This window comes from Melanotaenia boesemani, chromosome 20 (genome assembly GCF_017639745.1).
Source record: "Melanotaenia boesemani isolate fMelBoe1 chromosome 20, fMelBoe1.pri, whole genome shotgun sequence".
Lineage (NCBI taxonomy): Eukaryota > Metazoa > Chordata > Actinopteri > Atheriniformes > Melanotaeniidae > Melanotaenia > Melanotaenia boesemani.
This window is the reverse complement of record NC_055701.1, coordinates 15,737,312-15,750,746: the sequence shown is the minus strand read 5'-3', so window position 1 is coordinate 15,750,746 and position 13,435 is coordinate 15,737,312. Positions and strand designations below refer to the sequence as shown.

Genomic DNA, 13,435 nt, shown 5'->3' with positions numbered 1-13,435 from the left:
AAAATAATCAATTCTTTCTGTTTTGGCCAAACTTTGGTTGTAACAGCATTGCATATGCAGTAAACACAACAATACAGATATAAAAGTGGAGAATGGTTGACTGAGTTTAAAAACTTTTTTGTTATCCTGACTCTTTTTCCACTCCACAACTACACCAGAGCAGATATATGTTATACCAGAAAGAAATACCAAATGTGTTGCATTCATTGGGTGCAGAGATGATGATGTAAAGCACAGCATGCAACAAAATCAAAGGTTAATGACAGAAAAATGTAATAGATCTTTTTTTTTCATATCTAATCACTTTACCAAAATAACTATTATGTTTTTATTCTCTTAGAATGAGCTGTTTTTGTCAGCATTGCTGGGCGGTGAAGGCTCCAGGAATGTGCACGATAAATGCCAGCTTGCCATCAACAAGTCAGGAACGCTGAGTTAAAAGGTCGGAAGGTTACATAGTGGGTCTTTAACAGCAACATGATAACAATAATGATAATAAATTTAACTTTATTCATCCCAGTTGAGGAAATTCAGCATTTATTACATCTCCTAATGTACTAGGGAGCTGTGGGCTGCCATGTTTTGGTGCCTGGGGAGGGTTTAAGGGCTTTGCAGTGGTTTACCTTTGTAGGCACACTCGGGGCTTGAACCCAAACTCTCCAGACCCTAGACCACCTCTGTAACCTCAAGGCTACCACTCCCCAAATAGTTAGGTTCCACCAAGATAAACCCTGCACCGCTACAATATTTGGAAAGCAGAAAGTGGTGGAAGATTAAATAATATTTGGTGTATCTAGATTGATCTAGATTTTTTTATTTGTGCAGATAATATAAAAATAAGCTTACATTATACAGTAGCAGTACAATTTCCAGACAACTGTATTGAGTTTTACTACTTTCAGCAATGTTCAGCTTAGTTTATGGTGATCAGCAGCATTATGGACTCATTCTGTGTATCATCAGGAATACACAGATACATCATTTAAGTTTTCTGTTCATAGTCTGATCAATCTATACATACACATGAATATAATACACACAGTCTCCCCTCTGATATTATAGTTTACCTGTAATTATCTGCTGTATGTTTGTTTTCTGCCTTACACTGGGAAAGATTAAATGTGACTGATGCTTTTGCACTGCCTTCCTCTGAGATTGATATTCAACCAGAAAATGGCCTTCATGGAAATGAGGTGTATATATAGCAGGGGACTAACATTTCACAGGTCCAGTCCTTTGGGTGCAAGTTGATCCTACAAGTTGATGCTTGTAGGATCAATTCTGATTGAATTTTGACGCTGTTGCATCAGTTTCCAGAGCCCATGATGGATAAACCTGCAAAGACAGAATAACTCCCACAAGTCTCTGAAAATATTCTGTTCACCATCCAAATCACAAAATGATATTATTTATATAGGGCAGATTTTTATTTATGTATTTATTGTCGTGTGCGATCTAAACAAAAACCTCAGGCAAAGAGTAGTATTAAGTTTTCATTTAAATATGTCAAGCAAATTTTCACTTGTGTAAACATACTGCAAAAATGTGCATTATAACAGGACTCAACCCTTCTATTTACTGCATATATGACCCCTCAGTCATTTAATTTCCACCAAACTCCTGTGAATTCCACAGTGGAACTGCAGCCTCAATACATTTTTTAAAAATCTGAGCAAGTTTTAAATCAAGACAGTTTGATACATAAAACCAGAGCAGCCACCAGATTTAAGTATCCAAGTTAAATAAAATTGCATAAATAATAGGAAAGAAGTTTTAAACAATTCCAGTGTCTGATCTGCAACAGGTCCTTTTAAATGGAATTTAATCTAAGGTAACATTTAAAAATTCAAAGGAACCAAGTACATTTAGAAGGTAACATTTTTGCCTAAATAAATTATTCAGAAACAATGAAACATTTATCTGAATCCAGTAATACAGATCACATTGCTGTAAACATCACAGGTACAACAGATACATAGAGTGGTCCTTTTTCCTAAGATGCTGGCAGTAAATCCTACCATGCCATCAGCAAGCTGCAGAAGAGATGCATTGCACATCAGTGTTGTATATGTTCTTGATGTTTCCCTCTGTATTAGAACTTAAAAACTTATACTGGACAAAAGCCTTTTGGTGTTGTGAAAAGAGATTTCATCAGAAAACCAATCTAAAAGACTAAAATATCACAGACAAAGATCATTGTACATCAGTCTTCTGCCTTTTAAAATCAGCCAACACAAGATGCTGCAACAGACATTTCAATAAAAGAAATGTCCAAAAAATAATTTTCACAATACATCTGGAACAGACTGCAAAAATAGTAAGTATGGAAAAACCAAATACAGTGGAACAAAATCTTGCCTCATATGTAAAAGAAAAGGTTTCTGAAGAGTCAGTCTCTGTGAAAAGGATGCCGAATTAATATGAAAACCAGCTATCATACAACAAGTCTTTCCTTTCAGTGCCTAAAGTGTTGCCTGTGTGTCTCTACTCTACAAAGACATTAGATGGTGCATTCAGGATTTAAACAATTTAAGCTATTCAGACAAGCCTCACATCTGAAATAATTCCCTGTAAGAGCATCACATCCAAACTCTTGAATCAACTAAAGAACTGAAACTCAAACTGAAAGTCAACAGCAGTTTTACCCAAGTGTTGCAGGGTACACTAATGATGGTGGGTACTCATTTACTAATAAAGACTTTGCTGACTTCTCAGAAGCATTAGATAGTGAATGTTTTACATTGCCAGAAGCAAGTTTAAAAGAGGAGCATAATGAATCAGAAATAAAGCACAGAGGAAGACTGTGGTCATGTGACATCTGATTATTGTTCATTTCCCTCCTGACTTGCCCTTGAATGAATAAGCTAGGCTGAAATCAAAACAGGGCAATGCACATGATGTAGAAATACTAAATCAGCCCAGCGGATGGACAACTACTGCAGAGAGCAACAAGGTGTGAAGGGATTCATTTGTGGTTGGAAATCTTGGAAAAGCAGCCAGGTAACTAGTGTAAACCACTAACAGTGATCGTGACATGTGTACTGATGGTTTTTAAAGTGAAAGGAACCTTAAGCAACACATTTGTTCAAAGAATGTTGAACCAAAAACATCTCTGGCATGAAACATTATCTTATACACACAGGTCAAAAGCTATTATAATGTGACGTTGTGGTAACACGTTGACAGACTAACTATGGCTGTCAAAATGGTATTTTGTGATGTTTTTGTCTCTCCCTTTTCTTCTTCTTTTTTATGGTGATGGATATCCTTGTACCAACGGCCTGGTGGGTACCACATGGAAAAAAAAAAACATCAAGGTGGGATAGTGTTATATTACAGTGACTAATTTAAAATGGATATGTGGTTTTGGATGATGTGTAAGTGGTTGTTGAAATTCGGAAGGGGGAATTATAAAAAGAAAAAATGTTTTGAAACATTCTGGGGAAATGATTATTCAGCAAACCAATGAACAAAGGATTCAAACTTTTGCATGTTACATGATCTCAATATATACACACCTGTGTATACATGTCTGTGTGTACTGAACCACCTTTGGAACACCAATAAAGATCAGCCCAAAAAATAAATAAATAAAATAAAATAGAATATTTACAAATAACCGTTCAAAGCAAAATCTACATCTAAATCTTCTTAGAATCTCTGACTACACCAACAGCAACGGGCTTGAAGAAGACTGAGCAGTTAATCCTGTTGGGTAGATGTGCCAATTTTTTCAAAAATATACCCCAAGTGAGTTACTGGTGTTAAAAAAGTATGTTATGCAAAATATTGCTATTGTGATATGCATCATTAAATGATCAATAATTTCATGAATCCCTTTTTTAAGGTACTATAGAAGAGATCAATACGTGTGTAAAAGATGTGGCAGCAATAATTTTGTCTTTGTCTTGAATGAGGTATTACTACCTAAACAGATAATAAAACTATGGTCTATGGGTTTTTATTTGTACAATTTGTTAACAAGTTTGTATATTCAGTTATTTGTTTTGCCTTTCCCCCCACTAAAATCGTCAAAAAGACATGAAAAAGAATGCTATGGGTTTTTGTCAACACCAGCGTAGCGGAACTGAAAATTTGATTTTGTTCATTGGGAAGCTTATAGACGCCGTACCTATTCAGGAAGTTCATCGTGTTCAGCGCGTTTTGTGTATATGCTTATTCAGTTGCCAATCGGCAGTCAGTCACGCTGAATGAAAAATAGAGGTTAGTGTGTGAACTTTATAATTTATTAGCATAATGTTATACAATAAGTATAACAATAAAGCTATAATCCAAAAATTACTTTATACACCTTTCTGACAGTGTTGCTAATTAGCCTAGCTGTTCACCCAATTGCGAAAGCTAACGTTTTCTTTTACCATTTCGGATTAATGGCATTAACATGGCATTTATTAATGAATTGTGAAATAAACTTTAATACCTTCACACACCATTACTTGATTTACAAATCTTAACTTTTTAAATCGGGCATGCTAACTTTTTTTAGCACTGTACAGTGTAGCCTTGTTCACATTTGTTCGTTTTGAAATCTGCACATCAGTACATAATTTTGACTGTTTTATTGTCCTCACAGTTAATGTAACTGTCAGAGATGGCCACCACGGAGAAAGAAACCCCTGCTAAAAAGGCTGCTGCGCCTTCAGTATCTCAGATAAATGCAGAATATGTCACACAGGTAATTTGAGTGCGCTTCATATGTGGTCCAGCACTGGGGGATTAAAAGGCATTTATCTTGAGCGAGTAGTTGAGGGAAATGGAAGGACTGTACCTTTGACATAATAAGTCTTAAGTGAAATAAACTTGGCAGTACATTGCCTGTACATAGTTCAATGTTTGATATTGCAATAGAAAAGATCAAGGAATTCATAAAAGAAAAAGAATAAAGTCAATGTCTAGGTTTGCTTTTAGATCATATATCAACATACCAACCTAAAATAAATTGTTATTAATATACATAATAATTATAGTTTGTGTCTTCTCTCCCATTCTACTTGTTTTTTTTTTCAGTTGGCTAATAAATATTGGGCTCCTCATGCAAAGAATAAACTACCCTTTGACCCTAAGGTAAGTTATACATGGCTGCATGTCAGGTGTTAACATGTGATGTTTGTAGATGGGATATAGGTTATATATACCAGTCAGCCACACCATACTACAGCAAAAGTTACAGACATAATATTATGTTAGCCCAGCTCATTACATCGTAACATTTCTGACCTGTCATGGGTACACGTAGGGATGTCATGATTACAGATCTTCTTGGTATGATTATTGTCAAAGAAATAATTACAATTTTATGATGACGACAATTATTATGCGTTAATCTCCTAACACTAGAAATGTGTAAAAATCACATGAACACTGCTTATAGTTCTGTAAGTTTTAATCAGGGTTATCAAAAGTACTGTGTTAATGCAAAGATTATTCTAAAAATTCTAAATTCAGATTCTAAAAATCTGAATTTGGCATTGTCTCGGTGAGAGAAGCTGAAATTGGGTATGCAGGTGCTATGGCATAGCAGTGAACCAAATCAAACAAAAAGCTCTTCTTCCTTCTTATTGACAAAGTTTCTGACAGTTTTCAAGCCTTACATTTGGAGGATTGCTGCAGGACAGCCTATTTGATTTATCAAAAAACTTTGTTTTCATTTTGTGCGCAAGATGCAGTGATCTGCCGTTATGGTTCCAACATGATCTTTTATGGAAAATGATGATAATAAGGAATACTTACGATTAAATAATCATCAAATCAAATCAAATCAAATTTTATTTATAAAGCGCTTTTCATGCAAAGGCAACACAAAGTGCTTTACATAGTATAAATGCATATTAAAATGAAAAAAAAGAAAATCACAGAACAAAAACAATAAGCCCTTTACACACCCAGTTATGTGACAGATTAAACACCTCCCACCCCCCCCCCCCCCCCCCTCACCCATCCACACACACACACACACACACACACACAAACTCTTAATATCTGTCTTTGGCTTGGCGCTGCTGTGAGGAAACGGCATTTTTGGGGACCCATTTACACCAGGAGCCAGTCAAGCCATGTTTGCAGAGGGCAGACGAAGCAGGCTTGACTCCCAGAGTTTAGGATCCCCATAAAGAAACACTGGAGTTAAAAATGTTAAAAATGTTAAAACAGTTAAAACAACGATAAAATAGGGAAACAGTTAAGAAGCTATAATAAAATAAAATAGATAAATGAGACAGATAAGATAAGATAAGATGAGATAAATAACAGAAAATGAATAAAGTCAAATCAAAAGGCTAAACTAAAAAGGAAGGTCTTGAGCCTCTTCTTAAAAACATCAACAGTCTCTGCAGCCCTGAGGCTCTCTGGCAGGCTGTTCCACAGTTGAGGACCAAAATGATGAAACGAGGCCTCACCGTGTGTTTTAGATCTAACTTTGGGAATAGTTAAAAGGCCGGTACCAGAGGACCTCAGGGTCCGCGAGGGCTCATAATTTGAAAACAAGTCAGATAAATAAGAAGGCCCAAGACCATTACGACATTTATAAACAAGTAAGAGAACCTTAAAATCAATCCTGAAGCGCACGGGGAGCCAATGCAGCGATTTTAAAACCGCGTCGTTTAATACTGCTAATTGTGAAATCAAGTAATTGTGACATCCCTAGCCACAAGACCTCTCAGTGTGTCCTAGGAAGAAGTGTTTGACCAGCTGATTTTCTGCATCTTTTGGGTATGCAGAAGACAGTCAACTTGCCTAGTTCCAATACATGCTTGATTGGATTCAGGAATGTGGGCACTTCCAGATTTAGATAAATGCTTTGGGCTGACTACTTGAGTGTTTTGCTGAACGGTTTTATAGTTGGCAGGTCATGATGTTTTACTTGTTTAGGCTGCTGCTGTCATGGGGTGTGCTTAATCTTTAATAGTGAGTTGGGCAGTTCATTGAGTATCAATTACTGTACTTTACCTGGCAAAGTAATATCTTTTTTTTTTTTCTTTTTTCACTTTTTAAGTGTTTACCACAGTTCCTCATAATTTTAATATTTCTTTCTGTGTATTCAGGTCATGGAGGACATCTATGAAAAAGAGATTCTCATGTCTAAGTAAGTGAACATATAGTATTTTTTAACTAAACTTCCTTTTTAAGTTTTTAAACTTAATTGTGTATAACTTCTTTTCTTCTTTCCTGTATATTTACAGATTTGCCATTAGAAAAATTATGCTGCTTGAATTCAGGTTAGATATTTCTCTTCAAATTCTATTTTGGAAAGAGCAAAATAATAAAAAATTAAAGAAGATATGGATTTATTATTTCCTCCTCTTTCAGTCAATACCTTGAAAACTACCTTTGGGTGAACTACACACCAGAGGTGTCCAGCAAAGCCTACCTTATGTCCATTTGTTGCATCGTGAATGAAAAATTTAGAGAGAACGTACCAGCTTGGGAGGTAAAAAAAAACAAAAAACAAAAACAAAACACTCTGTTTACATTTAGACAAATTGTCATCACTTGACTATTGTACTGTATGTAAGAAACTGTATTCATACAACATTAAAGTCTTTAGTTACCATTCATTATGATGGTTTACGCAACATTACCTTTGGTTTTTGTTTGGTATTTATCAGGTGTTTAAGAAGGAGCCCAACCATTTCCCATTCTTCTTCAAATGTGTGAGGGAAGCTGTGTTAACAGGTGAGGAGGCAGGCCTCACCCTGAAGGAACAAACTGTGCTCCTGGTCTTCCTGGACCACTGTTTCAACAGCCTGGTGGGTACCACTTACAGCAGCATCCAATGTCCTGTCTAACCGTTCTGGGAGAGTGAGCCTTATTCTGCTTGGATAAATGAACATGTCGTTATTCAATACTTTGATTAGTAGCAGTGACCTGTACATCTTTTTACTGCAATATTTACATATTTTAAAGTAACACAAGTTATCCATTCTAATCCATTCTGAAATGTTCATTATTTGTAATGCCCACTAGATGGCAGTAGTAGACGGGGTGGTGGAACTAGGGCCAGCTCCTCTGCATGGTCTACAGCTACACCAGAGAACAGGGAAACACTGCAGATGTCTCACTTTAAATCTGCTGTGGTAGTCTGCTGCCCTTTGATTGTACCCCAAAGAGGCCTGTAAATATTTTAGTTGCAGGCTTTTATTAGGGTCTGAGGTGCAATAAAAAATCTGTCATGCTTGGTGCTTTTTGACAACTCCCTCTCATATTTTCTCTTTTTTTATTCCCCCATTTTCCTTGCACCTTCCACCCAGGAGGTGGATTTGATCAGAGAACAGATGCAGCAGCTCATATCTCTGCCAATGTGGATGTGCCTCTTACCAGTAAGCTGTCAACATATTACTTTAACTAAGTTTCTGGTAGGATACAGTTTAATTTCATAATTGGGCTTGTCTCCTTGGTATGACACCAATATGAGACTTTAGTTAAAGTAACTCCTGACTGTGTTATTTGTTTATTTATTCATTGTCATGTTTGTAGTCCAGACTCCAACACGAGCTGAAAAAAGTCCCAAAGCTGCAGAAGTTCTGGAATCTAATCAAGAAGAAATTTGATAAGACGGATGCTGACTCAGCTGAACAGTAATATTATTTTCTTTGCTAGCGTGTTTAGAAGATCTATACAGTTGAAGAAATTATGATTTGTATTGCATGGGTTTCAAGATTTTGTCCTGCCTGCTTTCTTTGTGTCTTCTCTAGGGCAGCCAAAGAGAGGACCTTTCTCTCAGCTCTTATTAAAAAGTTTCTTGGAGTCCTCGTGTCAATTCCACCATCAGGTAATAATGAAAAATATTTCTATATTTCCCTTGTGAAATGGTGCTGGAATTCTTTCAGCAAGAACAATGGCCATTATATCTTGGTTATTTTTACATTAAGAAAAATGTATGTCTTGTGTTGATCATTACCTCCCAATAATAATAATTCTGGGACTTTGGTCCCAAATGATATTTTTTTTTTTACAATTTCTTTAACACAGTTTCAGTTGCACTATTCTCTACTTTCTTTCTGAGTTGTGCAGCTGCCGAAGGAACATGTAGTCCAGCTGCCATACAGCCACAGGCCCAGGATATTATGTTGTAATGCAGGCCGACACACGGGCCCCCCCCACCTGAATGCTAAAAACAGAGCGTGTTTAGATAGAATGTAAACCTGACAGACTAGATTACTATCTAAAGCCCAGCAGGATCTGCATCACTCTAATGCTTGCTGTATGCCTCAACTTTCAGTGCATACACACTCAGACACATGCGCACATACACAAACATACTTAATGAGGGGTGAGGTCCCAGTGTGCTGCTGTGCTGGCCATACAGTTTCTCACACTGAGGCTCATCCACTCAGCATGGCTCCGTGGTGTTGTCCACATGCGTTTGTTGGCCTCACATCCTTGGTGGAAACTACACATAAACAATGAAGCATCCACTTTTCCCTCTCGTTTTGGGCTGAGAGTGTTCACGAGCTTGCGTTGTCATTGATAACACACATTGTCTGATCTTAAGTGAAGTGGTATCCTCCATAATAATCTGTCATTTTCCACAGGGCCTGTATCCATGGACAAAGTACATTACTGCGAGAGATTCATTGAGCTCATGATTGATTTGGAGGTAAGACACATCCTCCTGTGCTGTAGTCTTCATCAGTAAATCTTTCACCATTCTGTCCTATGATTGGATATCGCTTTATTTGAAATTTTCTTTAAAACATACCACACTCATTTTCTTTACATTGATGTATTGTATATGCATACCTCTGCAGCACAATTGCTGATGAGAAAGTGGTCTAGCCATCGGTTTCTGTATCTGTTTTTGTCTTTCATGTTTTTATAGCTGACTCAGATCAACAGACAGGTTAAATGTCCAGTCCCAGCTCCTCTCGTTACTCTTCTGTCACTTCTGTCTGCAGAGCTTTGCACTATTTGAACAGTCTTGAATTTGACAATTTGGGCGATTATTTTCAGTCTGGTGACTTTTGAAATGTGGTAAAAGATATAGTGTGCAGTATCTGTTTGACATGGTGGTTAAGTCCGTAATCTTCACCTTTTCATTTTCCTGTTGAATGATGTGCTGCTGGCTATGTGACAGTGTCTTGTATTTCTTGTAATTTATGGTGACCCCAGAGTTATTATTTTTTATTTTTTTTAAATGTTGAGCAAAAGCTTGTGAGAATTATAAGCATTTAAACTCGCCAATGAGATGGAGTGATGATGTGCCGTCACATTAAATTGTTATTCATGCTGCTTGAGCAGATCTTGTGTTAGTGGCGATGGAGCCCAATAGATTTCATCAGGCTGTCTGCTGACAGGCTGGCCTTGCTTTTCCTGGCGGCGGCTAGTGGCTGGCCAGCTGACTCTCTCAAGAGACATGTCCTGTCCTTGAGCACTATCCTTTTACAAAGCCTCAGTTGCCTGAAATCTGTACGTCCCCTCTCTGATGACGACTTGAAAATGAATGCAGGGAACGAGATCCCTGTTGTCACAGCTGTTTTATTCTGGGTTTTAGGATTGTGCTGAGATCAAATATGATTGTTGGATATCAAGGGATCTGTTCTTACAGTGTTTGGGTGCCACTTGCAGTACCTGCTGCCTTGGAATAATAGTGTAAATGAATGGAATAATATATCTTTGGGTTGCATTTCAGAATTCCTTTTCATACTTTATTTATTTTTATTTTTTTACAGTGCTATCTTTTCTGGAAATTTCTCCTTTTTAGCAGTTATGGTGCAAATCTATTTGCACTAGTCGGCCTTTCACTTAGGCTACATATCATATTGTTCAAAGTTTCTCTGTTGTATTGTCCACCAAAGCAGCTCTGTTATCAAATTTTGACAGGTTTCCTCTCTTCTTGTAGAACATGAAAGTAAACGATGACTATAGAAGTTGCTGAGCCAGTTTTCACTTCCATGTTGTCTTCACATCTTAATCTCATCGTGCCTTTTTTGTCTAACTATCATGCATGTCAAAACAACCTTGAGACAAAAAAAAAAAAAAACTTAAAAAATGTGGTGTACTGATTATAATGGTCCAGGTGCTGGAGAATGTGGTGGTTGTTGAGTCAGCTGATTAATCCCATCCGTGTCCGTTCATACAATACTTATTATGGACGTTAGTCTGTTGAGTTATTTTATTCCTGTTTTCATGAAATATTATTTTACCCTCTGTTTTTTCCCTCATGAAGTTCCTCTCACATTTGTTGGTACAAAGTAACAGTTAGGTTTTTATGCTCAACTGAACGCATGTAGTTGAATGCTGTAAACATGATGTCCTGTGTGTGTAGGCTCTTCTGCCCACCAGACGCTGGTTCAATACAGTGATGGATGATGCTCATCTGGTGGTCAGCTGCCATCTCTCTGGCCTCACCAAAAGAGAGAAGGAGGGGCATCTTTTCTGCCAGGTACAACATATGTAACTACTTGTGTGATGAAAATATTCACACATGCAGAAGAAATATTTGTGAGCTCTGAGTTTTATGTTTGGAAGTAACCTGCTGTCTTGTCTTACCTCTGCAGCTTCTGGACATGCTCAAGTTCTATGCTGGTTTTGAGATTAATGACCAGACAGGAAATGCCCTGACTGAGAAGGAGATGACCACTTTGCACTATGACAGAATCACCTCACTGCAGGTAAAGACAGACTTAAGTGGTAAATCTCATCCACTTTCTGCTTTCTTGGCTCTTGTGTTTTTTTTTTCATTGACTCTCCTCAGGACATGTGTGAATTGTTTGATTGTAAAATACTGCTACTAGCTATTTGATATTTCTAAGTTTAATAACATGCATATTATATATGTTTTGATGTTAATGTTTTTGGTTCATGCTCCCTCTAATCTCGACTGTCGTAAACGTTGTGCTCCTACGTTTCTGTCTTGCAGAGGGCAGCTTTTGCTCATTTCCCAGAGTTGCATGACTTTGCTTTGTCCAGTGTTGCAGCAGTGGACACGCGAGAATCTTTGACCAAACTCTTTGGACATCTCAGGTAAATACCAGCACCACTAAAGACACCTTACACAACCAAGATTCTGTTTGCTTGTGCAAAGATGGAAGGAAGTGTTGAGAGAGTATGCAAGACTGGTTGATTACTACGAACCTTGTTAGCCGCAGGCTGCTGTTTCAATAAACAAGACTGATTCCAGATGTTCAAATGTTCATATTTACTTAAGTGGTCCTTGGCGTATTTATTTTTTATACGTACAGATCAGAAAACATTTACCTTCAGCATCTTGGTGCTAGATGCTAAAGTTCTCCTAATCACTATAAACACAAGCTGCATATGAAAAACAGGCACATACATATAGCTATCTTGTTGTAATATAGTGGCGCTGCCATTGCTGCCTGACTTCCCTGCTAAAAGGCAGCTAGTGAACCCTTGAACAGGCAGCTGGTACCAGCCAGAGAGAGGCACGCCTCATTAATTTAATCGATTTGCAGTGGCTTGAGAATAAACTCTTTGAACAGCTGTGTTTGTCAGATCATATTAGCTTGCCAAAGAGCCAAAAAACACCCTCACTTTGATGAACTGGCCTGTGTGTGTGTGTGCTGTACTCATGTGAATGGGAGAGAAAAGCCCTGATTCATGGTCTGTGATGACATTGTAAAATTACTGAGAAACCTTTGCAAGGTCTTTAAATCCTGTATTTGTGCTTGAGGTCTTTGTTTTGATTTCTATGAAGTGTTTTTTTCTCTTTGCTTTCCATGTTTTTTTTTTTTTCTTTTTTTACTGCTCTAGTGGATTATGAATGTTTTAAACCCCGTCAGTAAGTTTCTTTGAGTCAGAGTGTTATGAGTCAAGCTGAGCTGAATCAGGTAAAGTCTTAGCTGAACCATTTCTTGTATTTATATTTGAAGCTCTACTTCTTTTCCTGGAATTAGGGATTTTGAATACAGCAGGAAGTGCATTGTTCTGTGCTCTGTAACTGTCACCGAGGCACCTATTGGGTAACTCCAAATATGCCGATCAGATTTAACAAGGCATTTTTTTTTATCCAAATAACTCACTCTAATGCCAGTTTATTCCAGCTGTGCTACTGATGTGCTAAGCTCCCAGTCAACCGCCGCTCTGAATTTATCCGCTAAGTCCCTCAAACACACTAACGCAGCATCCTTGTATAGCCTGTCTGTGCATACACACACCGTTACGCTTGACACTTATTTGATTCATTTGAAACTTGAGTGCATTTCTAGCCAAAAACGAAGTTGAATATACAGTAAAAGAGACTCCATCCCTGTAAAATGCTAAAAAATGAAATGAGTTGGTCATTACTTCAGGAAATCTCCAAATAATTGGTTAAACTAGTTATGTGGATTACATTTGCTGTGGATGAGTCATTGGGAAAGATGACAATATTTTTCTGTTTTTATTCATTTGATCCTGGCATCTATTCTGAGAATGTTAGCAAAGATAACCAAATAAGTTAAAAAAAAATCTTTCC

The 13,435-nt window shown here is 37.4% G+C and overlaps 1 protein-coding gene across 3 annotated transcripts in view; it reads left to right on the top strand.

Annotated features, from left to right (window-relative positions):
• Nucleotides 1-4,133: 4,133 nt before the first annotated feature.
• The window catches only part of aqr (aquarius intron-binding spliceosomal factor), a 50,365-nt gene continuing 41,063 nt past the window's right edge, over nucleotides 4,134-13,435 (top strand). For 2 of the 3 annotated variants that reach the window (XM_041971429.1, XM_041971428.1), the window contains exons 1-14: nucleotides 4,134-4,224; nucleotides 4,604-4,696; nucleotides 5,029-5,085; nucleotides 7,062-7,102; nucleotides 7,200-7,235; nucleotides 7,327-7,447; nucleotides 7,626-7,766; nucleotides 8,268-8,336; nucleotides 8,494-8,594; nucleotides 8,712-8,788; nucleotides 9,552-9,616; nucleotides 11,285-11,401; nucleotides 11,517-11,630; nucleotides 11,879-11,982. In XM_041971429.1, coding sequence (XP_041827363.1) covers nucleotides 4,613-4,696; nucleotides 5,029-5,085; nucleotides 7,062-7,102; nucleotides 7,200-7,235; nucleotides 7,327-7,447; nucleotides 7,626-7,766; nucleotides 8,268-8,336; nucleotides 8,494-8,594; nucleotides 8,712-8,788; nucleotides 9,552-9,616; nucleotides 11,285-11,401; nucleotides 11,517-11,630; nucleotides 11,879-11,982 — 1,127 coding nt within the window. In that variant the 5' untranslated portion in view covers nucleotides 4,134-4,224; nucleotides 4,604-4,612. Of the gene's footprint in view, nucleotides 4,225-4,594; nucleotides 4,697-5,028; nucleotides 5,086-7,061; nucleotides 7,103-7,199; nucleotides 7,236-7,326; nucleotides 7,448-7,625; nucleotides 7,767-8,267; nucleotides 8,337-8,493; nucleotides 8,595-8,711; nucleotides 8,789-9,551; nucleotides 9,617-11,284; nucleotides 11,402-11,516; nucleotides 11,631-11,878; nucleotides 11,983-13,435 lie in introns of all 3 variants that reach the window. The other variant, XM_041971430.1, reaches the window with a different exon arrangement.